The 26,394-nt window shown below is 44.0% G+C and overlaps 1 protein-coding gene across 1 annotated transcript in view; it reads left to right on the top strand.

Moving 5' to 3' along the window:
- The first annotated feature begins 1,919 nt into the window (after nucleotides 1-1,919).
- The window catches only part of GDAP1L1 (ganglioside induced differentiation associated protein 1 like 1), a 45,155-nt gene continuing 20,680 nt past the window's right edge, over nucleotides 1,920-26,394 (top strand). Inside the window, exons 1-3 of the mRNA XM_053394138.1 lie at nucleotides 1,920-2,398; nucleotides 16,720-16,912; nucleotides 22,858-23,031. Of these exons, the coding sequence (XP_053250113.1) occupies nucleotides 2,219-2,398; nucleotides 16,720-16,912; nucleotides 22,858-23,031 (547 nt within the window). The 5' untranslated portion in view covers nucleotides 1,920-2,218. The remainder of the gene's footprint in view (nucleotides 2,399-16,719; nucleotides 16,913-22,857; nucleotides 23,032-26,394) is intronic.

Genomic DNA, 26,394 nt, shown 5'->3' with positions numbered 1-26,394 from the left:
TCCACTAGCTCATGCTAGCGTAGCCAGAGAAGGGAGTAAACATCCACAAATATCAAAGATTTCTCCAAAGCAAAGGCAATGCAGTCGTACCTTGGATCCCAAACACCCTGGAACTTGGATGTTTTGGCTCCCAAATGCCTCAAACTGGAAGTGATTGTTCCGGTTTGCGAACGTTCTTTTGGAACCCGAACATCCGACGGGGCTTCTGCGGCTTCTGATTGGCTGTAGGAGCTTTCTGCAGACAATCAGAAGCTGCAATTTGGTTCTGGAAGTCGAACGGACTTCCGGAATGGATTTCGTTCGACTTCCAAGGTACAACTGTATTTTCTGATCAGAAACAAGACACTACAGGATACGCCTACACCATATGCTTCAAATGCATTACATCTCCATATTATTAATTTTCTGTTGGGAGCCACCAAGAGTAGCTGGGGAAACCCAGCCAAATGGGCGGGGTATAAATAATAATTATTATTATCATTATTATCACCATTCTCTATCTGAACTAGCCAATTCCTTCCTATAAAGATACTGCGGAGTCCAATATACCCAGAACATCAATTTCTGTTCAATCTCAATTTTAAATCTAAAGAAACACTAAATATAGATGCTAAAGCAACTTTCCATTGACTTAGTTGAATGGAACACTCCAACTCTATTCCACTTAAGATTCTGAACCTCCAGTTTTCAACTTTCCAATTCTGTACTCATTTCTAAACAACTATTTTGGATTTCGCTTTCTGTGAAGATCCATTTACTTCCTCCAGCAATGTAGGAGGCAAAAAGGGGAAGCTTGGTCCTCTCTAGGTATTGGTTTCTATGCATTTTATAAAAGCAACCACTTAAGAAAAACCAAAAAACCACAAATTTGTATTGACCCTGATGGACTCTTTACATGAACGTCCACCCAAGTATAAGGCTATAAGTATTGGATTATATATTGGGATGCGGGTGGCGCTGTGGGTTAAACCACAAAGCCTAGGACTTGCAGATCAGAAGGTTGGCAGTTCAAATCCCCGTGATGGGGTGAGCTCCCGTTGCTCGGTCCCTGCTCCTGCCAACCTAGAAGTTTCGAAAGTACCTCAAAGTGCAAGTAGATAAATAGGTACCGCTCCATCAGGAAGGTAAACGGTGTTTCCGTGCGCTGCTCTGGTTCGCCAGAAGTGGCTTAGTCATGCTGGCCACATGACCCAGAAGCTGTACGCCGGCTCCCTCGGCCAATAAAGCGAGATGAGCGCCACAACCCCAGAGTTTGCCATGACTGGACCTAATGGTCAGGGGTCCCTTTACCTTACCTATAGGATTATATGTGCTCAGGACTGAAAGACCTCTTCAGGATCAGAAAAGAGAGATCCCAAATCAGGCCATTTGTTAGGAGTGTGAGGTCCAGAATTTGATAGACCCTTGAGCAAAATGTTTTCAATGAGGTTTTCTCCCTCCTTCAGCTGTGCCCCAGTCCTCCTCAGTGCTGCTGGGGGCTTGCTTTGCAGGGAGAATAATGATGGCTCTGCCTACCACAGCTGGAAGCTGCCTTCTCCTTTCACCAGATATTGAAGCTGGAAGCCGAAACGTTTTAAGTTCAAAAGTTAGCAAGCCTTCATCAATGCATTCATCTTCAGCACAAAGTCTCGGCAATTTGCCTAACCTGCCTGTGGGGTTGAGGGAGAGGGGGAATGAGATCAGATTTGTAGGACCTGACTCTTCCTATAAGCAAAACCATGCTTCCCTAAGAGTTCACTGTCAGTCTTATTTATCTGGATTATCCGGGCACCCTCCGCAAACCATCCCGATAAAGGAGGCTGCATGCACTCTGTTACTAATAAGATGCAGGATCTCCCGTTGCATGTGGAGTCTCAGGTTCGCCGTCAGGTGGCATCGACGCTCTGTTGTGTCTGTGATTTAGAACAATGCATGAGCAGTGCAGCAATGTGCCTCACTCGCAAGCTTGCCATGGATGTAAAGGGGCTGTGATTTAGGGCGCGCGCGCGCGCACACACACACACAGAGAGAGAAAGAGCTATACACCTTCTCTTCCTCAAACTAGATGCGGCTTCTGATCCAGCTGCCCTGGGCTCGCCATGCAAATCTGGGGTGAGTAATGAAACCGAACCCCCTAGGCTCCGGGAGTGATGCTGTTTCCATGAGCCCATGTGATGCTCCGATAGTACAGCGGCTGCAGCTCTCTCCTTCTCCTGCTCTTCCATAAGCACAGGCTGTCATGGCGACTCCCAACAATGTTACTCCCACCAACTGCAGCTGGTGGCCCATTTCAGCCCTGGAGAACGATGCAGGCAAATCCATGGAGGACGAGGCGAACCAGGACCCGGCACACCCTGCCTTCAGATCCAAGGACAGGCTGGTTTTGTATCATTGGACCCAGTCATTCAGCTCACAGAAGGTAAACGCTACGCTGGGCTCGGGAGGGAGGGATTGTGTGACAGCCAATATTATGGCAAGGCAAATTCCTGGATGTTGCGCTCCTGGCAATCATGCGGGCAGCGGGGATGGGGGAGACCAGGTCGCTTTTCCCCGAGGATGCACGAGGGAGCGGTGTGCTCTGGGGGAGGTGTGCTTTGTGTCTGCATTTCTGCATTTTCCAACAGCATTTGCCTAAAGCAGGGGGAGGGGAGCCCTGGCTGCCTCTGTCTGGTTTGGGGGTCAGATTTGCATGTTGTGTTTGGAGAGGCTCCTTGGTTTCTGTGGGCCAAGGATGGGATGAATGGAGGGAGACAGAAGCATAGGGAGGGGGAAAACGAATCCTGGTCATCTGTCTCCTATAACGATGGAGAGAAGGCATGGAGACATAAATGGATCTGGGTCCTTGTATATGCTCTGTAGGGCTGGACTTGGCATATCGTCTTTGAAGAACCTGTACCAAACAATCCATTGACTTCTGACACTGCAGCACTAGGATTGAAATCCTGCTTCCTGGACTCTTGGAGTCGGTGCACAGATGGAGTCAGCTTTTGTTTTTCAAACTGAGAGCAAGTGGCAGCACCCCCACCCCAACCCCAGAGTCTGCATGCTCCCTGGGCAGCTCAGGGTAGTTGTGAACAAAGGATGAAACACATCTGACCTTTATCTTTCTTAGGTACACATCCACACACAGCCATTTCTTTCAGCATTCATTATACATAGGGGTTGAATTATGCATGGGGAAGATGATGAATGGGCAGGTTTCCTCAAGGCGTGAGGGCCTCTCGTTTCTCCAGGAGCAGAAAGCTAGGTGGAGCAAGGGCCCAGTACACATGTAATCTCAAAGCAACCCCACACCAATCAACAGGGAATCTGGAATGTTTCGGAAAGGAAGAAATCTATTTCAGCCATCTAAAAAAAAACAAAAAAAACACAAGGGAAGAATGGAGGCAAATGCTCTCTTTCTTTTTGGATAGGTGAGTCATACATAAGGTTAGTTGCTCTGCCTGAGAAACAAGCTAACACAGCTCTTCCCCTTTTATTTTATCTCCTGGTAACACCCCCATTCAGGGACTTACTTTGTGCCTTTGTCTCTCTGCTTGGGCAAGGAAACAGTTAAATAGCTACACATACATGCTTTTCTACAACTAATCCAGTGCTAGCCCCACCTCTGCCATAATTGATGGGACTCCACGGGGCAGCAGAATGAACCCTTAAAGTGACAGCACATAAATGTGCCATTCCTATCTAAGTTCCCCCACTTGGTGTTGTTGTTTAGTTGATTGCAGAGAAGGAAGGGTTCCCACCACTCCCAGGTACATGCCTGCTTCCTGGTGAAATCTGGAGTTGCAAGTGCATAAATAGAGCATATGAGGAATGCTCAGTGTGGCAAAGGGTAGAAGAAAAATAATTCAAGGCGTGTTTCAGCACAGAACACCCTCATTCTAATAGTTTTATTCTTCCAGCACAAGGTTGGGGAACTCATGATGATATTGCACTCCAACTCCCATCAGCCCCAGCCAGCACAGTCAATAGTCAAGGATGATGGGAGTTGTAGTCCAGCAGCATCTGGAGGACCACAGGTTCCTTACCCCTGCTGTAGAAGCAATTAGAATTCAGCCTCCATGCATGTACAAAAAAGCTCAGAACAGGTATCAAAACTCAAATCCTCATGCATTCAGAACATTTAAGATTTAATTCCTCTTTCACTTTGTTACCCAAAGGAGCCGGTGCCTGCAAAAGCAGAGCATGTACAGGGCTGAGATGCCACAGTGGATCAGAGTGTCACTAAGGGAGTGACTTGTAGCTTTTCTTCCTTTTCTTTCAGTACCATGGCCAGAGCATACAATGAATATGCCAATATTCTCCGAAAGCCAATTTTCTCTCAACAAATAGAGAAGAGAAAAACCACTGCAAACTAAGGAGTCAATTCCACTTCTTGTATAAACCAAAAACGCCAGAGATAAATAGTCTTACAGGCTCTAAAACAAAGCTCTGGACCTTTTTTCTTATACTCCATAAATTATATACAGGACACCTGGAATTCTGCCCTAAATTCTGCAACCATAAAGTACAACTTCTGCGAGAGGAATAAAATATTCAAATGAAAATTTGCTTCCATAACATTAATCATAGTCTTTTATGCTATCTCTGTAAATGCAATATCCATTTTTTAAAAATATTATTTTCCTACCTGGCATAAAACATGTCTAGGAAAGATAGAATGCTACAAATTATAAACCATATCTGAAAAAAGAGCTAGAAGACAAAAGAAACAACTGAAAGCTGTGACAGCTAGAGAAGGCTAAGACTGCCATCTGTTTTCTAACTGAGCAGAAACTAGCAACACAGTTTTGGGTTTCTCAAGAGAATTAGATCCTTTATTTTTAAAAAGGAAATGTGTGATACTCAGGGTTATAAATTTCACATTAATGAGACGTTTCACATTCCCTAGTCAATGCATTAACTGTGATGTGATTTTTTTTAAATCTGAAATTAGGCTTTTTGCAAAATCTTGCCCATTCCTGATTTTCATTTCCTATTTTTCTTTAAGAAATTCCAGCTAGGTTGAACAAATAAGTATGAAGATGTACTCCCAGGGGAAGTTGTTTTGGCTGAAAATGTTTGGCATTCTGATTCACAGAAAAATGCACATGGGCCAAAACTCGAGGCCACATTCAACAAATAAAACTTCCTCCTCCATTTATTTCCCACCTTCAAACAAAACTTCCTCCATTCAGTAATTACAACACCAAAGTATACGTAGAAATCTATTTACTCCTGAAAGGATTGTGAGGAGAATGCTCCATTGTGTGTGTGCATGCGCGCCTTAATTTGGGCAGGTTAGTGCTAGACCCTCAGTTTCTGGGAATGCTAGCCCTACTTTCAAGTCACAACCGCTTCTCTCTCTCGAGTTTCAGACCAGGAGAGTTCTGGTCCTCCTTAGGTGTCTTCTCTGGTGATACCTTCCCTTTCATTGGAAGCTAATAGGTAATAAAGAGAGGTTGGCTGTTACCAGTCATTCAGCGAGTCTGTGGCAGTGTTACTGTGATGTTACCTGAGCATAAAGGACGGTTCCAGAGTCCTGGGAAGAAGGAGGATTGAAACTGGGAGTGGGGAAAAGATGGAATCAGGGCCTACATGTCATGATAGATGTGAGGACAAATGTAGCCCTGTATCTATGGAAGGAAGCCAGAGGGGAGGAGACTTGCTCATTTGGCCCATGGGCTGGAGGGTCCACACTCCTGATGTAGGCTGGTCGTTGTTTTTGAACCATTTCCAGGCAGATGCTTCCGAGAAGTCTGCAAGCAGGAAATGAAGGCCATAGCCATAGTCTTCCTCCATTGTACAGCACCTAGCAATTGGTATTCAGAGAGGTCCATTTCAGACAGGCTTCACTCACTTAGTGTAGGGTCGCCATATTTCAAAAAGTGAAAATCTGGTTTTGTCCAATGTTGTTGCTGCAAAACTAATACTAATAATAAATGAAGTTTTTAAGGAAATTCGCCAAAATCTACACTTCCGATATGGGCTGCCTAACATCCGGATCTTCCCAGACATTAATAATAATGATAATAATAATAATTTATTTATATCCCGCCCTCCCCAGCTGAAGCCGGGCTCAGAGCGGCTAACAACAGTAAAATGATAAAACATTATAAAATCATTTCATTATAAAATTAATTCCAATCAAATTAATGGCAATCATTGGGCTAGAGTTCTGTGAGGATTGCCAAAGGAAGGAGTCAGGCTGTGCCCTGGCCAAAGGCCTGGTGGAACAGCTCTGTCTTGCAGGCCCTGCAGAAAGATGTCAAGTCCCACAGGGCCCTAGTCTCTTGTGACAGAGCGTTCCACCAGATCGGAGCTACAGCTGAAAAAGCCCTGGCTCTGGCGATTTCCGTCCAGATACTGTTTCCAGTGGCTGAATCCCGGCTATGTCCAGGAAATTCCGGACATATGGCAGCCCTACCTAGTGCCCTCCAGCTGCTTTGCACTTCAACTCCCATCAACCCTGGCCAGCAAAGCCATGTAGTCCAAAATAACTGAAGACCATCAAGCTGGCAACAGCTAATTGAAGCTGGTGTGGCTAATAACCTTCTTTGTGAATTTGTCTGCTCCCCTTTCAAAATCTTCTAAAGCCAGCAGCTATCACCACAGTTTGCATCATCCCACAGAAGGTTTTTTTTGGGGGGGGTCCTGGAGAGGTCCTTCTCTGTGGCAACCCCTATTTTGTGGAATTCCCTCATTACAGAGGTGTGTCTGATTTGTTCACTATACTGCTTTCAGTGAATACTGAATACAGCCCTCTTTACCCTGACCTTTGACAACTGAGATATGTGTTTTCAGGGCCCACCTGATTTAACTTAATTCTAAATTTTAAATTGTTGTAACCCACCCTGGGATCTGTTGGTGAAGGGCTGGTTGTTGTTGTTGTTGTTATTCCATAATTTAATGTTATACTATGTGAAGAAGCCCTTTCTTTTGACAATCCCAAATCTACTGCCAGTATTGTTAAAAGGAATGATCAGGCCTTTGATTGGGAAGCACCTCAGCTGATGGTGGGATCAGCATAAACCTTTTCATGACTTCTGTTGACTTCCATCTGTGACTATGAAGTTCACAGCTCATTGACTGGATGTGGATAAAACTATTGGATATAAGTATCACTTTTTCGGGGCAATTGCCACCTCTTTGTTTAATTAGTTTGTTTGCCTTGTTTACATTTCATTATAATCTAAATTGACAGCCCCATGTATAAATTAAATGCTAATCTCATATGGCTAATTTTGTTTTAGGGGTTCTCTTGTAAACATATTTATTATTTTGTTTTAGCAGGCTGGAATTTTAAGAACATAATGTGATATTAAGAGTTGCTTGTTAGCCTCCTGCACAACGCGTGCTGTTTTTAACTCTTTAGATGGAGCTCCTGAATCTATGTTCAGAAGCTTAGAAACAATGCCTCTTGCAGAGTTGCAGTCACTGGAATTTCATTCTGTCTCAGGAGACTGTTTCACATGTTTGAAGTGTAATTTCTATTTTGGCCTGTGTTTATTACAACTATTTCTATCCTGCTTTCCAGGATAGACAGTGGCGGCACGTCCCGTTTGACCGCTTGAGGCGAAACGAGAAGTGCTGTGCTGTCTGCCACTGCCACAGCTACTCACCCTACCACCTCTGCCACACCAGCGTCAGTGCCAATTTTGGGCAAGATCGCACCCATTTCAGGTGAGATCTCATACACTCTGCAAGTTCGGCAAGATCTTGTTGGAAATCAGTGCTGAGGTGGCCAGAGGTGGTGGGTGGTGCAGGTGACAGCAGCAATGACAGGGCAAGCACTTCCCATTTCACCTCAAGTGGTGCCACCTCAGGGTCTTCTGACACCTGAGGCGGTGGCCTCACCTTGCCTAATGACCGCGTAGGCCTTGAGGATAGGACTATTTCTAAGATGGAGAAGTAACATTGACTTACATATTTTTAAAATATGCACGGATCCTTCTCACAGGAGTGCAGTGGATCCTGGTCAATAAGGGCAATTGGGGCAGAGACTTCAGTCAGTCCCCACCTGCCTGCTTTCTTTATTTCCAGAGGGTGGCACTGCCTTTCATTGGCTCTACCTCCACCTACTCTTGGTCTCCTTGCCTTCTACCTTACCAGTCCCAATGGACACCAAGGGCCATTGCAGGAGTGGGAGAGAAGTCTGGCCTGAGTAGGCCTTGAAGTGGTTTTTCCTTGCCTGCCTCCTTTTCCAAGAATGCTTCCCACAGGACAGTTGAGTGGAAGATTATGAGTCATGGGGGTAGGGAGAGTGTGTGCATGAATTCAACAGTGCTTAGCCTTTTTTATTTATTTTTTATTTAGTTGCTATTTTGTTAATGTTAAGATTGTTTTCTACATCATTACTGTTGTAGTACTTAGTGAATCCTATGACATTTGTTGGAATTGTGCTGTGCAGCTTATTTTTGCACTTGCTTTCTTAACTGTTTTATAGATTGTAATGATTTTACTGATGGCTTGGTAATTATTCTATCTGGTTTATGCTGTATTTGCGATGCTCTGTTCTGTTATTGTTATTTATTGTTTGTAAGCCACTTTGCGGTTCATGTGGATGAAATGCGGCATAGAAATATTATCAATCAATCATTCGCATGAGGAGGAGCAGGAAATGGAAACTCCAACTGGAGCAGGCCCTGATGTGGTCATCATCGCCTGTCTCCTACTCTCTCCTCTTAGGCCTCCTCACACAGTACTGTTGTGGTGTTTTCATAGCAGCTGCGAAAAAGGGAAATTTCATGCTGGGGATCATTAGGAAGGGAACTGAAAATAAAACTGCTGATAACATAATGTCTTCCACAGCCTAGCATATGTCCTGGGATGGACTCAGCTGCGACTAACCCAGGGCACCGTGAAATGCTGGCTTGAATCAAAAAATATGTCTGTCACATGCATTGCAACATTCTTTTCATTTCCTCCATCATGAAAGTTTAGGGGGTAGTGGCACGAGCTGGAGAGGCCTTCCTGCCTCATTATGTTCTCCGGTGGGGGGCAGCTTATAAGAATATTAGGGAGGTGAGACATCCAGACCTCTTCATGCCCCCTGTTACTTCAGGGACATGGCAAGACCTGAATTATGATATGAGCCTGATTTTAAAGTAATCTAATTCAAGACCAATCCAAATCAAGGCCAGGTTAGCCTATATTAGGTGGGTCTATTCTAGATAGAGCCCAGGGAGCCTTGCTTATCACTACAGTGGTACCTCAGGTTACATACGCTTCAGGTTACAGAATCCGCTAACCCAGAAATAGTGCTTCAGGTTAAGAACTTTGCTTCAGGAGGAGAACAGAAATCGTGCTCCGGCGGCGTGGCAGCAGCAGGAGGCCCCATTAGCTAAAGTGGTGCTTCAGGTTAAGAACAGTTTCAGGTTAAGAACGGACCTCTGGAACAAATTAAGTACTTAACCTGAGGTATCACTGTACTCCAGAGTCACTTTCCTCCCCACCTACATTCGGTTATTGTCTTTTATTTTGATTCTCACTTTGGTCATATCCACACCATACATTTAAAGCACATGAGAATCCTGGGAAACTTTGTTCATTAAGGGTGTTGGGAATTGTACCTCTATGAGGGATAAACTACAGCTCCCAGGATTCTTAGAGAGAAGCCGTGTGCTTTAAATGATGGTGTGCCGATGTGACCTTTATTTGTTCTCATCCGGTCCATCACTAGGCTTTGGTTTAGCATTTCAACTAATTCAGATGAAAAGGAGAAGTAGAGCTGGGTGTCATAATATGCCGCTCGAAATCCTGTGACTACATCAAAGTAGGTGTTTTGAACAGCACAGAGGGCAAGATAGAACCCATCATGAGGTAGAGCAGAGGGTCTCAAGTTTCCAGCACCTTCTGTGCACTGCCCACCTGATAGGAACAGAATCACCACAAATGCAGTGCCTCCAGCTGACAGACAGATTTATGTTGCAGCTTTTGACAGTTGGAGTGCATTGTGATTTATGTACCATTCTTGTGTTCTGTAATATCCGAGTTGTAACTTAATACCATGGTAGATCCCTGGGACTGTAGAAGCCTGAGGGGAGGTCATGCTCTGATCTTTGCTGCCAGCCAAGAGGCCTAGGGCTGCACCCTTTGCCTCTCAGCAACAACATCCTGGCAAGAGGGAGACCAACATCACCCTTCCTGTTTCAGTAAAGGAGCAGCTGCTGCAATACTTGCTTTCTGCCTTCCTTTTGTATTAGATTGTAAGCTTGTGGGCAGATACCAAGTTACCTTTCAATATATACACAGAACTTAGAAAGTTTGTGGTGTTCAATAACAACAACAATAACAGTAGTAGTAGTAGTAGTAGTGAGGGCCGGCCCACCAATGAGGAAAGGTGAGGTAATCGCCTCAGGTGGCAGGATTCACAGGGGTGGCAAACCCAGCCTCAAAGGGATGCATCACCCACTGCTGCTGCCACAGTGTCAGCAGCAGCTACAGCACAGTCCTTGGAGGCCGGATCTGCAGCCTCCTCAACAGCCCACCTCCTAAACCTGCCACCACGGCAGTCTCTCAGTGAATAGAGGCATTGCTGCTGTCCTCCCCCCCTCACATACAGTTCCTGATGTTGATCTTTATTTCCTCACTCCATTCCTGATGCAGAACTTCACTGTCCTCTTCTTCCCTGGCAGAAGTCACATTTAGTGGTTCTCCTCAGGTGCCAAAATGCCTTGGGCCAGCCCTGGTAATAGCAGTACTGATGCTATTTGTATTTGTGCTGTAGGATTTTATTTTATTTTATTAATGTTAGTAGTGTGTCTCTTGATTTTCTGTGTCTTAAAAGGCACCCGATATAGACAAATGAGAACTATTTATACTAAATGGGGGAAGTTATACAAAATAAATGCCCCTACCCAATAGAAGGTCTCATTGGAGCCCGATGGTGTAAGGGGGGGTGTTCACACTCCCCAATTGACCGCTTTATGAAGTCCAGTTCCAATGTATGCCTTTTCCATATCTGTAGGGCTTTTGATCCTTCATATTCAGAAGAAGTAGATCTCTTTCCCTCCCCATCGATTTGACTGGCTTCCCGCCCCCCAGGGCTATCAATAACATATTAACCGGCAAATTGTGTCGTGAAGCTGTGAGGTGACTCCACAGTTCGTTTCAGACTTATAATATATGAGTGATAGCTTTTGTGACTCACGCATCCTCCAGCTGTGCTTCTGCAGCACAGTTGAAGTGCCAGAGCGTGAGACACGTGTGTTTTCCCCAGGGAGATACAAATTGCCCACAGGAGGAGGAAAATCTCCCCATGATAATTACCTGCTTTTTTCAGCGTATCAAATGAGATGCGTACATGAAATGAGAATCACATTTCTGCTTTCTATCTGAACTGGCCCTTCCTTACATATCTTGGTGGGTTTAAGTCCTCTCTCAGGCCTGAAAGGGGCTTCCTCTTGACTGGCTGTAACACATCAGCATTTTCAAAGTGTAGAGTGAGCAAGAGGAAACATGATAGAGGCATATAAAATTTTGCACAGTGTGGAGAAAGTGGATAGAAGGAAGTTTTTCTCCATATCTTGTAGCACTAGAACTTAGGCGCATCCAGTGAAGCTAAATGTTTGAAGATTCAGAAAAGACAAAATATAGCCATCCTGTGTTTTGATGAGCTTTCCCTCCAGAATAAATGGGAAAGCCAATACTACACTGTTAGGTTTCCAAACATGCCTGTGGCCAATGCAGGTCTGAGACCAGTGGTGTCGCTGGGTTGTGTGCAAAGTGCTCTGCCCAAACGGTGCTTGCAGGCTCGTCTCTTTCGGTTCATTACCTTTCGTTCAACTCCCCATAATTGGCTTTTTGTTCTGTGTGCCTCGAGAGCTGTGAGAAACCAACAGCACCAAAATAATGCAGCTTTTGCTGCAGCGCTTGATGTGAGGGGGTGGGAAGGAATGAGCCGTAGTGCATTTTAAACAGCAAACACCACTTATTCCATTGGTTGGCAATCAGTTGTGTTGAGGGATTGTGGGGTCTTCACCCCAGCAGAGATTTTAAATTAGGACGTGCATATCTTTCCATGGGTGTAGCCAAGTTGGGGACGGACAAAAATTACTAAATCAGATCCACGAAAATTATAAAAAGCATTGAAAATGCTCAATTAACTCCCCCCCGCCCAGAGAAACCTACCCTGAAATCAAAGCCTGCTGTAATGTCCTCTTTTGAGAGGATTTCCTAAAAAAAAAAGCTCAATAACTTTGAGCTTCCTCCTGAGTCGCTGGCCACTCCCTTCTGATGGAGATCAGTGCACAGGCTATCATTGCATACCTTTAACTAGCCTGCTGCCCTCAGGTGTGGTGTAAGATGCTGTCCAGGTACAATTGCCAATCTAATGAACTTCTGTGTGAAGAATGGAGACGACCACTGTGTCCTTTTCCCTTGGGCAGCGAAATGTTTTGGGCCAACACTGTGAAAATGGACAGCATCTACAAGTCAGTAAGCCTGAGTTGTGCTTTCTCTTGCTAGTGCAGGGGTCACCAAACTTTCTCCACTGTCCCTCAGACCTTGTGGGGGGACGGACTATATTTTGAAGGGGGGAAAAGAATGAATTCCTATGCCCCACAAATAATCTAGAGATGCAATTTAAATTAAAGCACACATTCGATTCATGTAAAAACACACTGATTCCCAGACCGTCCACAGGCTGGATTTAGAAGGCGATTGGGCCTTAGTCTGCCTACCCATGTGCTAGTGACTCTCTGACTCTTATATACGCAAGCGGAGGGAGGGGGAGGAGGGGTCTTGCTGAGGCAGCCAAGTTGTGCTTCCTATCCCTCCCTCTGAGCAGCGTGGGCGATGAAGGACTGCATGCTATATCCTCCTTTGCTCAGCAGATCCCAGCACCTGTTGGAGGGATTCACCATCCGGCTAAGCCAAAGTAACTGCCTCTCTCACTGTCCTGCAGCTAGATAATCTGGCATTGAGGCCCTCAATCCAATCAGATGGAAGCTTAAGGGTCTTAAGCACATTTCTGGCTTTTGACAGCTAAAGGCAGCAAACCAGCCATGGTTGGAATGAAAACAGCTCAGGAAACGGAAAGAGCCAATCCCTTTGGTGTGATAAAGGCATTAAACAGAGTGAATTTGGCTCTTAGCAAGGTACTTGCTCTATATAATGCAATTCCTTGCACATCTCATCTACAAACCCTTCCCCTCCCCACACTTTTCTTATTGAGAGCCGTCTATGCATTTAGAATATCTCAGCCTGCTGCCAGGTATCATCAGCTCTATGAGCAGAAGGCTGAATTGGAAAAATCATGTGGTACAGTCCTTCAGGGTCTGTACCACTTCAGGATTCAGGGCAGAGACTGTTGCATATTTGAATGCTACCCCATTGCAAAGAAATAATATAAAAAACAATTCTTGCCTAGAAAAGCTGCTGTTAGGAAGAAGGATTCTAGCCTAAGCCTTCACCTCGGTGTACTAATTATCCACTGTGGGAATTTTGGTCTTGGGGGAGCATTCTCTTTTAGAATCACCCATCCAGAGCCAGCCCAAGACATTTTGGCACCTGAGGTGATCCACAAAATGGCACCTTCCTCTCTGCCGGGTCTTGGTGCCAATATAGAAGTAACAATGACAGTTTAAATAGAAATAAAATACCTCTTGCCACAGTGGGGAAGGCTGTGGCTGGGTGACCTGTGTGCTTCCTCAGTCTGCTAGCCAGGTCTAGCAGCTAATGGGTGATTCCAGTGCCCTTGCTATTATAGTTCTTTATCTCTAAACTGGATGTGGACCAACCAGACAGCCCATCAAAGGAAAGGACTGTCCTCTGATAGCCCTTATAAATAAAGGATTGTCCTCTGCATGGGGCCACCAATAGCAGCTCATGGAGTGGGATGGCATTTTTGGCTTCCCAGCACAGAGGTCACTTGCTGGTAACAGAGAGGAAGAGTAGGAAAGTGATGGAGAGGTTGGGGCAGTGTGGGCACAGTGGCAGAGCTAATCCGACACTCCTTCCACTGCACTGCCCTCCCTACTGACCCCCCACTCTGCCTCTGTGATGCCATCATGCCCAGCTGTGCCCTGTTGGCTGCCACGGATGACCCCCCTAGAATGAGAGCTTTCTGAAAGCATTTTCAAAACCTTTGATCCCCTTTCACCTAAATCATTACAATAGTAGAAGCCATTGCAAGGATTCCCACTGATGTAATTCCTTTTTCTCCTCCCCACATGCATGACCTGTGCAATCCTCAGTTCTGTTCTGAAGGGTTCAGAGAACCCCTGGAACAGATTTAGGGGGTGCATGGGGTGAGGAGAGTGAGAGAAGGTTCTGTCACACAAGGAAAATCCCTGCACTAATGGAACCTTAACGCTAGCGCTATGCTGAATATAACCCTTTGTCTCCAGGCTAGCTTATTGCTCCCCTACCTGCAGAAAAATCTGAATAATACTAGCTTCATAAGAAGCTTAATTTTCTCTATAGCGGTTGAGTTGAAATGACTTTTTTCTCCTTTTGCTAAAAATTGCATCATTGTTTGTGTTGATTATGTATTTATTTTTTGGTGTGTTTCATTATGATTTTATGGCACATATATATTTTTACTCCATTTTTATTCCTTTGAAATGCTTTAGGGGGTCTCATGACTTGCAACCAAACACAGCGGTGTTTTTAGGACATTCCATTCCATTCCCTCTTCGACCAGTTTTTCTGTTTTTGGGTCCACCTCCCTCCACACTCCTTAAGCTTTTTTCCTAATGATTTTTCGTACATCTGCAAACTCCAATGATACGTCATTCTGAATTTGGCACTCAGAGAACTGAGATCATGGTTAGTGCATGATGTACAACTATGAACAATTTAAAGAATACTACTGTAGTTGCATCAACTACACACAAAATGACTTGGGGTACAAGGGACTTAAAGGTTTTAAAATAATTATTATAGTTATTGTTGTTATTTACTCACTCTTTAGGGACGTGGGTGGCACTGTGGGTTAAACCACAGAGCCTAGGACTTGCCGATCAGAAGGTCGGCAGTTTGAAACCCCACGACGGGGTGAGCTCCCGTTGGTTGGTCCCTGCTCCTGCCAACCTAATAGTTCGAAAGCATGTCAAAGTGCAAGTAGGTAAATAGGTACTGCTCTGTCGGGAAGGTAAACGGCGTTTCCATGCGCTGCTCTGGTTTGCCAGAAGCAGCTTAGTCATGCTGGCCACATGACCCGGAAGCTGTACACCAGCTCCCTCGGCTAATAAAGCGAGATGAGCGCCGCAACCCCAGAGTCGGTCACGACTGGACCTAATGGTCAGGGGTCCCTTTACCTTACTCACTCTTTACCCTAAAATCCCAACAAACAAAAATGCATAATGGGATCTTTATAAAGACCACATGGTCTAAATCAGTGTTCCCCAATGGATAAGGGAGCTTCCAGACTGTCTGTTGGAATTTTATGGGAGAAATTCAAATGCATACCCAAACTTTCAGGCTTGTTTTCAATGCAGCATTACATAAGCATCCAATCAGCACAAGGATTTCTGCTTCAGCCACAGGACTTCCCACCGATGCCCCCACACGCCATACCCAAAGGGTTCCAGAGGGTGGGCGGGGGGACCCAAAACAGATTTAGGGACTGCACTGGGAGAAGAGAAGAAGGAGTCCCATTGCAGAAGCGGGAATCCTTGTGTTGATGGGATGCTTATATAGTGCCGCATTGGATACAAGCCTAGGTTTGCACATCTAAAAGTATTAAAGGGTTCTGTGGTCCTAGCACAATAAATTCACTTTGGTTAAGAACTGGACCTTTTGCCTTTTGGAAAGTGATGGGACAATGCATTTAAAGAAGTGTGCAATGGACAAATGATTAATTAACAGGACAGTGTATAAGCACCCCACAAGCAAATCAGAATAAATGTAGGAAAAAAGTTAATCATTGTTGTATAACCGCCATGCAAACAAATCAGAACAAATGCATGAGTAAGACAAGATACATTGTTGGAGAAAATAATAATTTCATAAAACTGTATCCTGATTATTCTGTTTTCTTTTGAGTCTGTGGCCTAGCTGAACTAAAAGGACCTGTACCTGACTTTTATAGTACAGAACTAGCTGCTTTTAGGTACTGTACATAGTGAATGTCTGTTCCAGAATACTGAGAAGAACAAACCGTTCAGCTCTATGGTGGTCATTGTATGCATGAAAAGAGAATCAGCTGGGCATGGCAATTGTGATTGGTCTTGTATTGTTTTGCAGACAGATGAAAGAGGACATTGGAAGACTTTTAATGAACAGGAAAATTAGTCAAAGACTTAATAAAGGAAGATACTGAAAAAACGGTTATATGTACCGGTAATCACATGATGTTATGATGAGGGCTGATCTAAAGAGCTAAATAATTTTGATTGGATCAAGATAATGACATTGGGTTGCAGCTATGAAGATTGTTGTGATCCTTTGATTGGTGAAATGAACTGATGTATGTGTGATCTGGAAGTGTATCAATAACATTGCTTTGGATGTGGTTCTTTGCAGCCTCCTCCTTATTTTTGAGGTTGTTCCTATGTGCATTTATAATTCAATAAATGCCCATCTTTTCACTTGGAGCCTTCATCCTTTTTATTTGGGTTTCTGCAAGGGTAACCTCCAGTCTAAGACACCCCCCTTTTAAATTTATCCAACAATATAATCCAACCTCCATGTAAGTGCTGTGTAAGCAATGCTCAAGATACAGGTCATGTGGAGCAGCCCTAAGTCTTCGTTGCGTATGCTTCAGGAGGTTGGGAGGCAGCCCTGAGTCATATCTCCACTTCTTTCTTGCTCTAGGTCCGCCTGGTCATCGCAGAAAAGGGGTTACCCTGTGAAGAGCGGGATGTGAGCATGCCACTGACTGAGCACAAAGAGCCATGGTTTATGCGTCTCAATCTTGGGGAAGAGGTCCCTGTGATCATCCACGGAGACAACATCATCAGTGACTATAATCAGATCATCGATTACATGGAGAAGAACTTCACAGGAGGTAACATTCTAGAAACTTTTTCCAGCTAGAATTCCCTTTTGATAATTATAATACCAACAAACCACATGGTTTGCTACTGATTTATAGACATTGTTTTGCTTTTCCTATCTCTTGCAAGCTCAGTACACTTCCTTAAGCACAGTTTCTTTGGCCACCTCACCTTAAATGCTCACTGATCTACAAAGGCATGAGACAAGAGCAGCTGGGAAACCAACCAACTTTGGAGAAACAAGCCATAGTTTGCTTAATTGTTATCAGACAATTTGTGGTTAGTTAAAACAACCCGTGGCTTAAGCAACCCATGGATGCCTACAGACAGCCACCCAATCTTAAACAACTCCTCACCCACAATAATACAACAACCAGACTTAACATGGACACTGGTACCAGAGTCTGCAATAAACCCAGATGCCAACTTTGCTGCCACATACACCCGGACAACACCATTACTGGCCCCAACAACATCAAACATACCATCTCAGGACTATTTAACTGCTCATCTTCTAACATTGTGTATGCCATCAAATGCCAACAGTGCCCTTCAGCTCTCTATATTGGACAAACAGGACAAACCCTACGCCAAAGGATAAATGGACATAAATCTGACATTAGGAATCACAAGACAAAGAAACCAGTAGGAGAATACTTCAATCTCCCAGGACATTCTATATAAGATCTCAAAGTAGCTGTCTTATTACAAAAGAATTTCAGAAACAGAGTGGAAAGAAAAGTTGCTGAATTGCAACTTATTACCAAACTTAAAACCATGGAGAGACCTAGTCTGAATAGAGACATTGGATTCTTATCTCATTATACACGGTTAAGTTATTTTTAGCCATCTCACCCCTTGTTTTTTCCTGCAAGTCCAACTGCAGTCGTTAACAGTTGTCCACAGGTTTACCACACCTATCAGCCAATCACCCGTTCCCACCACCCTTCTGAGTAATACCCCTCCCCACCCTCCCACTATATATAAGGGTCTGGTAACTTCTGTTTCAGTGTATCTGAAGAAGTGTGCATGCACACGAAAGCTCATACCAATAACAAACTTAGTTGGTCTCTAAGGTGCTACTGGAAGGAATTTTTTTTGTTTTGTTTCGACCATGGATTTGTGTTATCTGTGAATCCGGTCATTGTTTAAGGAAGGTGACAACCACAGTCTCATTTTTAATTTTGGCGGAAGAACTCAGACCCTCCAAGTGCCCCTATTTTCCAGGGACAGTCTCTAATTTACAGAAGCCGCCCTGGTTTCTGATTTGACCCTGGCACGTCCCACTTTTCCTTAGGACATCCTTATTTCCATCAAAGAAATATTGGAGGGTATGAGGTTATGCAACCCCCGAGTCAAGGAGATAAGTAACTATACAACCTTTAGAAGACATCTGAAGGCAGCCCAGCAAAAGGGACATTTTTTAATGTTTATTGTTTTATTATGGTTTTTATATATGTTGGAAGCCACCCAGAGTGGCTGGGGCAAGTCAAATGGATGGGGTATAAATTATTATTATTATTATTATTATTATTATTATTATTATTATTATTATTTATGATCACCGACATCATTATGGAATAGGATGTCTATTTTCATCAGAGAAATGTTGGAGGGCATGAGAGCTGATTTTACAAGGGAGCTGTATCTACTTCTCTGTGTTAATGTCATCACTATGGCCTCCGTTCCCAGTTTTTGTTTCTGTTTCCAAAGAATTGTCAGGCTTCAAAGGCTTAAGAGGGACATTTCAATGGGGTCTTACAGCTGATATCACAGATCCTGTCAGCCATGCAAGCAGAAGCTTTAAGAATGGCCTTAAAATAGATCCGTGAAAAAGGAGCCTTGGCAGCTTCTGTGTTCAAGTACTTTGCATCCAAATGAACTTCCCCCGCCCTTTCTTGCATTCAGCAAATTTTAGCAGGGGTAGGAAACACTGCCCATGATATATGAGATCTTGGATTAGTAGAATGAGTTGCTTTTTGCCGAGTCCCCCTTAAAAATACAACTGAGGCTCCAATTCTACATATACTTACCTGGATGTAAACATGGAGACAGACACATTTTTAAAAAAACTGTGGGACCAGTTTGGAAATGGCTTTTGGGATTCAGTCAAAACATGCTTTTCCCTCCCATGAAACAAAACAGTTCTTCAGAGGTTGGGTGCTCCTTCTTATTGTTGTGGCAACCTTAGGGTGAAGGGTGGGTGGTGGTAATAATAATATTTTTTTAAAATTAATGATAATTTTATATGCTGCTTAATGCAAAGGTAATTCTCAAGCGACTTACGAATCTGGAGTTGTCATATATCCAGAATTTCCTGGACACAGCCAGAATATGGTAGTCGTAAACAGCGTCCAGGCGGAAATCACTGAAATGTCTGGGAAAATCTGGACATATGGCAATCTATGTCTATATTTTGGCAAATTTTCTTTAAAATAGCTCCAAAACTTCAACTCGTGTGTCTGGATTTTCACTTTTTGAAATATGGCAACCCTAATAAAACATCAAAACCAATCGCACAACCTTGATAAAATTTCTCCCCCACCCCCACCTCTGAGTAAACATGTTTAGATTACTTATGCGCTTTCTCTGCAGCAAGGGTGCCAACACTGATCTATCTGGGGAGTGCAAAATCTCTACTGCAGAAAAAGCGTGAAAGCGTGAGGTGCAACTCGCTTGTGCTTCCTGTTTCACTTGTTTGTTGGGATGTGTAAAATGTATCTTAAGCCAAAAGAAGGTTCCTTGCCAATGCAGAGGGTGGAACAGCACAGTTTCTCACCGCCAACATCATGCTCTGGTGGCTACACTGCCTAATCACACCACACTCCACAATTTAAGGACAGTGTTGTATTTTATGTCTTTATATAAATCAGTAAATCAGTACCGGTGATTGTTCCCCTTGCTTTTGTGAAGCAAGTGTTGCGGTCCGGAACCCAGTCTGATCCATTTGTCAAAGTTCCCTGTGGGTCACCATGTCAAATGGTCACTGGATCAGAGTCCCATGTCCAGGAGGGCAAAGTCTATTGGCCTGCTGGGCCAATAGATCTATTTAGAGCCTAAACATTAGGCTCTAAAGCAGTGATGACTGACCTGTGACCCTCCACTAGGTGTCCTTGGGCTCCAACTTCCATGGGCCCCATTCAGTGAGCTCCAGGTCAGGGAGGATGGTAATGGTCTAGCAACATCTAGAGGTCCCACACCGAACTCTAAAGCCTGCTCTGCACATTGTAGCAGAATGGCATGACAGGACCTTAAGGTGTTAAGAATGGAGTGTTTTCTACCACTTCAAAGTCAGTGTACACCTTATTGGCCTCACACACCTAGGTGGTTGTTATTGTTTTTCTCAATTTGGAACAAACCTGGGGGGGGGGGCCCACACACACATCAAAATGCAATATTCACAAGAAATAACAAGATAGATATATGGATTGGGGTTAACATAATGTGTATGCCTCTTCCCAAATCTGTGGCGTAGAGCTCACTGGATGTAGAGTAAATGAGAGTGTGTACACAGCCATTTTTCGAATGCCTCCCTTCTATTAGCAAAGAGATGTCCTTATTTAACTCCTTATTTTGGTAAATTGAGCACTCTCTTTTAATGAGAAAAGGGGAAAGATTGGAAAGAAAAAGCTTTTGTTATATTGGTATTATTTACAACTGAGACACTTTATTTGCTATCAGCAGTCTTATAAATGATCCATTAAAGGGTTTTGGCGTTGAATAAACCTTATATGGGCCAATTCAATCAAGAGGCTTAGGGTGAGGAATTGCAATATTCTATTAGGATTAGAGCCAGGAGATCTCTAAACTAGAAAGGTATAATAAGAGAAAAATAAACAGGGGCTTTCCACCCAATTAACTGCTCAGTAGTTGTTTATCTGTTAAGGTATGCATTGATATTCTGCATGTGTTAACCTGAAATAAATATTTAAGGGAGGAAACATCTCGAAGAAAAAATCCTTCCCACACCTTATGTGTGGAGCCAAATGCAGCAAGTCTGGGTGCACGAGAGAGCTCCATAAAGCTGCTCCACTTCTCTATCTTCAGAAGATGCATTACAAGCAGAAATTCAGAAGGGAAGGTTTCCCCTTGCAGACTCACAGAAGCATCTTCAGCCAAATTTGTTCTTGCCACCCAGTTGTCAAAAGCCATGTGAGCCCAGGGGCAAGGCTGCCCCTTGATCACAAGACAGAGCTCTCTTCACATGTAGAACACATCAAGGGGGCTGTTGGCTCCAGCAAAGCTCACAAAGTCTGGGCACCCCATATAGATGCAGGAAAACGTATCTGCATAAACATACCGAAAAGCATGCTGTATGATTTAGCCGCATTCTCTTGCTCGCAGTAATGAGCTTACAGCCCAGATCAGATGCCACTGACCTTCAGGTCTAGAAAAAACAACAACATCCCCTTTCTTCCCTGCGCCTCCAACTTGCTCCCTCTACGCTTGGGCCCTGGCAAACAACAGCAAGACATAACCGCCCCCACCCAAAAAATACTGCACCACTGAAACATGCCAGTAAATTTACTCACTGTCCATTAAGTACTATCTCTTGAGCCGATAAAAATGAATGCCTCTGTAAAACTTGGCCCAGATATTGTGAAGAGAAATACCGTCTTCCTTCTTCCAGCATTGTCCCCGCTGCGCTTTTAGAAGTAACTGTAATTGAAAGATGGATGCCTGCTGTCGTGGAATGACTTGGGAGAAATAAGGCCAGCAACTGTAGGGACACTTGACATCCAAACAAGGGCTGAATGGATGAGACACAGAGACAAGGCATGTACAAACCTGACAGAGAAGATCTTGCAAGTGATGAGTTGATGTAGGAACTCTCAAGGTCTTGGATGCGAGGCAGCAAAAGATAAATTTGGAGACCTGGACTCAAATTCATGTTGAATCGTAACAAGTCTTTCGTTACCAAATCAAATGCGCAATCCCAAATCATGTAGTTAATACGGACACTTAAAAGTACTGAATTATGGGGCTTATGCTCAAGAAACTCACAGTTAGTTACAAGATTTGAATCCCTCCCCCCCCAAAAAAAATGTTAGATTTCTTTTCCAAGCTTTGGAATCAGACTCATTGCAGCCCAAACCCGGGCATAAATGTTCAAGACCATTCTGTAGTGAACATACACACAAATGCAGATAATGTCTTGCATTTCTAATTTGTATTAATTTTTCCCCAGCCCTAGTTGAAATCCTTGTAATGTTATAGTGTCCCTGGCTGGGCTCAAGCACATCATCATCATCATCATCATCATCATTATTATTTAAATTTCAAATTTAGGTACCATCATTATTGAAGGTTATGATTTCAGGCTGTTGGTGCAGGATTTGGAGGTTTAGAATTGTAGAGTTGGAAGGAACCGCAAGGGTGAATGCAGGAATCATTTTGCCCAACTTGGGACTCAAACCCACAACCCTGAGATTAAGAGTCTCCTGCTCTACCAACTAAGCTATCCCACATATGACTACTGTCTCTGTGCTGCCTGTTTCTTCTATGTTACCTTCTTAGTCTTTGCCAAAAGTCCCAGTTCCTTGACATTTTAAATATTGGATGCAAAACAACCCGTAAGAACTAAGCAAATGCAACAAATGTACCTTGGATCCCGAACGCCTTGTGAGTTGTACGTTTTGGCTCTCGAATGCCAAGTGAGTGTTCCGGTTTGCAAACGTTCTTTGGAAGCTGAATGTCCGATGCAGCTTCTGTGGCTTCCGATTGGCTGCAGGAGTTTCCTGCAGCCAGTCGGAAGCCGGTCCTTGGTTTCCGAACATTTGGCAGTCAAACAGACTTCTGGAATGGATTCCGTTTGACTTCCGAGGTATGACTGTACTCAAATTGTGTCCTCTCTTTTTTAAGAATAGAAAATCTGAAGTAAAAGAGAAAACCCTCATATAAGTGCTGCGTGTAACTAAAGAATGCATTTATTTTGGTTTTTCTTGCTACATTTCAGAGCACGTTACCCAGCTAATTCCGGAGGCGGGGAGCGTCCTGCATTCCAGAGTGATGCAGTACAGAGAGATCCTGGATTCCCTGCCCATGGATGCTTATACACATGGATGCATTCTCCACCCAGAGCTCACCATGGACTCTATGATTCCAAAGTATGCTACAGCCGAGATCCGAAGTAAGTGGCCTTTGCAACGTGTTGCATCTGTTGATCCATTTGAAATTATGCAAGATCCCCCTTAGCACCCAACAGCATAAATTGCTTACGAAATTATAAGCGGGCATATTAAATGGAAGAGATGGAGTAGAGCAGTGTGGCGTAATGGTTAGAGCATTGGACTAGGACCTGGGAGAGCAGGGTTCAAATCCCCACTCAGCCATGAAGCTCTCTGTCTGACCTTGGGCCAGTCACCACCTCTTAGCCTAACCTACCTTGTTGTGAGGACAAAATGGGAAGGAGGAGAACCACATGCACCACCTTGAGATCCTTGGAAGATAAAGGTGGTATGTAAATATAATAATAAATAATAAATAGAGCAGGGGTGGGGAAATGTTTTCAGCCTAGGACCACATTTCCTCTTGAGCAAGTGTCCAGTGGCAGCATGTGAGCAGTGAACATCGCCAGCAGTGAGCACTGCCATCATGGAAAGCGCACATGCGCACAGGGAATGCAATTGTTGCATAAAGTAATCAGCATGTATACATTTGTCATTTCCAACAAAGCACATGTGCAGTTTTCTGCATGCAAGTACTGTGGCTAGTAGGAAATATTAGGCTGTGTACACATTCCCATTTATTCTAGCTCCAGCATGCTTCCACCACTGGTGTTTGAAGTTTTAACATATACGTTGCATTAGCCACAACCCATATGTGTCCCATAGTTTCTTAAGAAATACTGCTGTTTGAGGCGTTTCCCCTCAAACCAGCTTCTGTCAAATTTGAAAACGTGAGCCAAGGTTAAGCTGAGGTATGCGCATTTGAGAATGCCATTGCACATGCAGGTGGCTGTGCATGTGCAGATGACAGCTTCACTGAATAAGAATTTGGCACAGGGAAACAAGCCAGATAATGCACATTAGGTGAAGACATCCCTGCTCCCTCTCTGGCGTGCACAACAGCATAAAAATGCGACTTAAAACACAGCGGGTGCAAATGACCTCACTGCGTTTTAAGCTACTAATGTGTGCATAGCCATTGTCTTGTGAAAACTCAATTCAAAGCCTTGAATGGCTTGTAGTATTATTATTGCATCATTTTACCTACATCCTAGGCATTCAGCCATTAAAGATGTTTATTTATGCATGCTGGCAGCTCTTGTAATTAATTAAAGACAATTACAGTTTGAAGAATCCAGATTGCGAATGGCCAAAGCAGTAACAGGATAAAATAAATAAATAATTGGAAGGGAGACAAAAGAGCTGAACTGCAAGTCTGCAGGGAGAGTTAAGAATAATAGACCATCACAGTATGACAGAGAGAACAAAAACCTCTATACACTCAGGAGTAGCACATTTGCAGGTTGCATTATGCTAATGGCTTGGAAGTTATTTGATAGTTATTCCAACTGGAAGAGCTAGGAATCTCTGAAAAGTCTCCTCAGAACCCCTTAATTTCCACCAGCTTCTCTGGAAGCAGCAGGTTAGTAAAGCTGGTCTGTGTTTGTGTGTGCAGAGATATGCCCTTTGCTTTCAGTTACAGGGCATATTTGCAAAAGTTTTATCCGTGGGGAAAGAGACTTTGAAAGACACCTCTTTTGTCATCATATAAAAGGCATTATGATTTAATGCTGCTGGGATTGTTATTGGTGAATTGTTGACGCTTCTAAAAAGTAATTTATAACCCAGTGGATGTTACCGTAGAAAAAGCGTTCAGCTGAGCTTGCATGGTAGATGCATGTATGTATATTTGGCTCCATCTGCACTATATATTTATAGCAGTATCATACCATTTTAAGCAGTCCTGGCTTCTCCAAAATAAATATGGAAACTGTAGTTTGTTAAAGGTGCTGAGAGTTGTTAAAAGGTAAAGGACCCCTGACAGTTAAGGCCAGTTGCGAACGACTCTGGGGTTGCGGCTCTCATCTCGCTTTACTGGCCGAGGGAGCCAACGTTTGTCCACAGACAGTTTTTCTGGGTCATGTGGCCAGCATGACTAAGCCGCTTCAGGTGAACCAGAGCAGTGCACGGAAACGCCGTTTACCTTCCCGCCGGAGCGGTACCTATTTATCTATTTGCACTTTGACGTGCTTTTGAACTGCTAGGTTGGCAGGAGCAGGGACCGAGCAACCTGAGCTCACCCTATCGCAGGGATTCGAACCGCCGACCTCCTGATTGGCAAGCCCAAGGCTCAGTGGTTTAGACCACAGCACCACCCTATTATTATTAGTAGATAGGATACCCCTATTCCCCCCCCCCCCAACAGAGCAGCAGTTCCAAGGGAAGACTCTGGGAACCATAGTTCTTTGAGGCGAAAAAAAATCTCCAAATATCTGTACAGTTCAGGTGGTTTGTGATGTGATGTGATGTTTGTATGTTGCTTTGGTTTTAATATGTTCACAAGTCTTGTTTCCTGGGGGAAATGGGGGATTAAGTAAAATGTGTCTAGTTGTGGTTGAGATAGTTCCCGACAATCTTCACAACTGTTGCCAAGGGAATAGGACTGTGTGGAAATGGTAATTGGGACAGTTAGCTCAGTTGGGTCAGTTAGCCTGGTGGCAGAGGAGGAGGGGTAGTTGGTATGGCGGCAGCAGAAGCATGGTCAGGTAGCACTCCCCATTTCACCAAGCAGTGAAAAAGGATGTGCTGCCCCTGGCTGGAAGGCCTCCATTTTATTATAAATGATGGAGGGAGTAACCTTTTTCCAGTATGCGATAGTTGTAAAAGACTGTATTCTTTCTTGTACAATAAACCACTACAGTGGTACCTCGGGTTACATACGCTTCAGGTTACATACGCTTCAGGTTACAGACTCTTCTAACCCAGAAATAGTACCTCGGGTTAAGAACTTTGCTTCAGGATGAGAACATAAATCGTGCTCCAGCAGCGCAGCTGCAGCAGGAGGCCCCATTAGCTAAAGTGGTGCTTCAAGTTAAGAACAGTTTCAGGTTAAGAACGGACCTCCGGAACGAATTACATAAGTACTTAACCCGAGGTACCATTGTACTGCGGTTCTTCTCTGGAATTAAGTCTCTTATGATGCCATCAGTGTTCCTGTGAGGAAATGCTCTTGCACTGCTCCTTGGTTTTGCAGGGGGCCAGATTCCCCCCCCCCACCTTGCAGCTGTTCTGCCCCCCCACATCCAATTATAGATAGTTCAGTTGGTAGAGCATGACATTCTTAATCTCAGGGCTGTGGGTCTGAGCCCCACGTTGAGCAAAAGATTCCCGTTTGGTCCCTTCCAACTCAACAACTCTATATCATTTTATCTCTGTAAAATCAATTGGACTTGGAAGATACTTAACTTTTTAATGGATCATGTCGTATACGAGAGCTGGGCTGAGGGTCTTTGACTGGATTTTGGCCTCTCTGGCATGAAAATTTA

Source organism: Podarcis raffonei, chromosome 6 (genome assembly GCF_027172205.1).
Source record: "Podarcis raffonei isolate rPodRaf1 chromosome 6, rPodRaf1.pri, whole genome shotgun sequence".
Lineage (NCBI taxonomy): Eukaryota > Metazoa > Chordata > Lepidosauria > Squamata > Lacertidae > Podarcis > Podarcis raffonei.
Note: the sequence above shows the minus strand (reverse complement) of the source record. Positions and strands in the feature narration are given on the sequence as shown.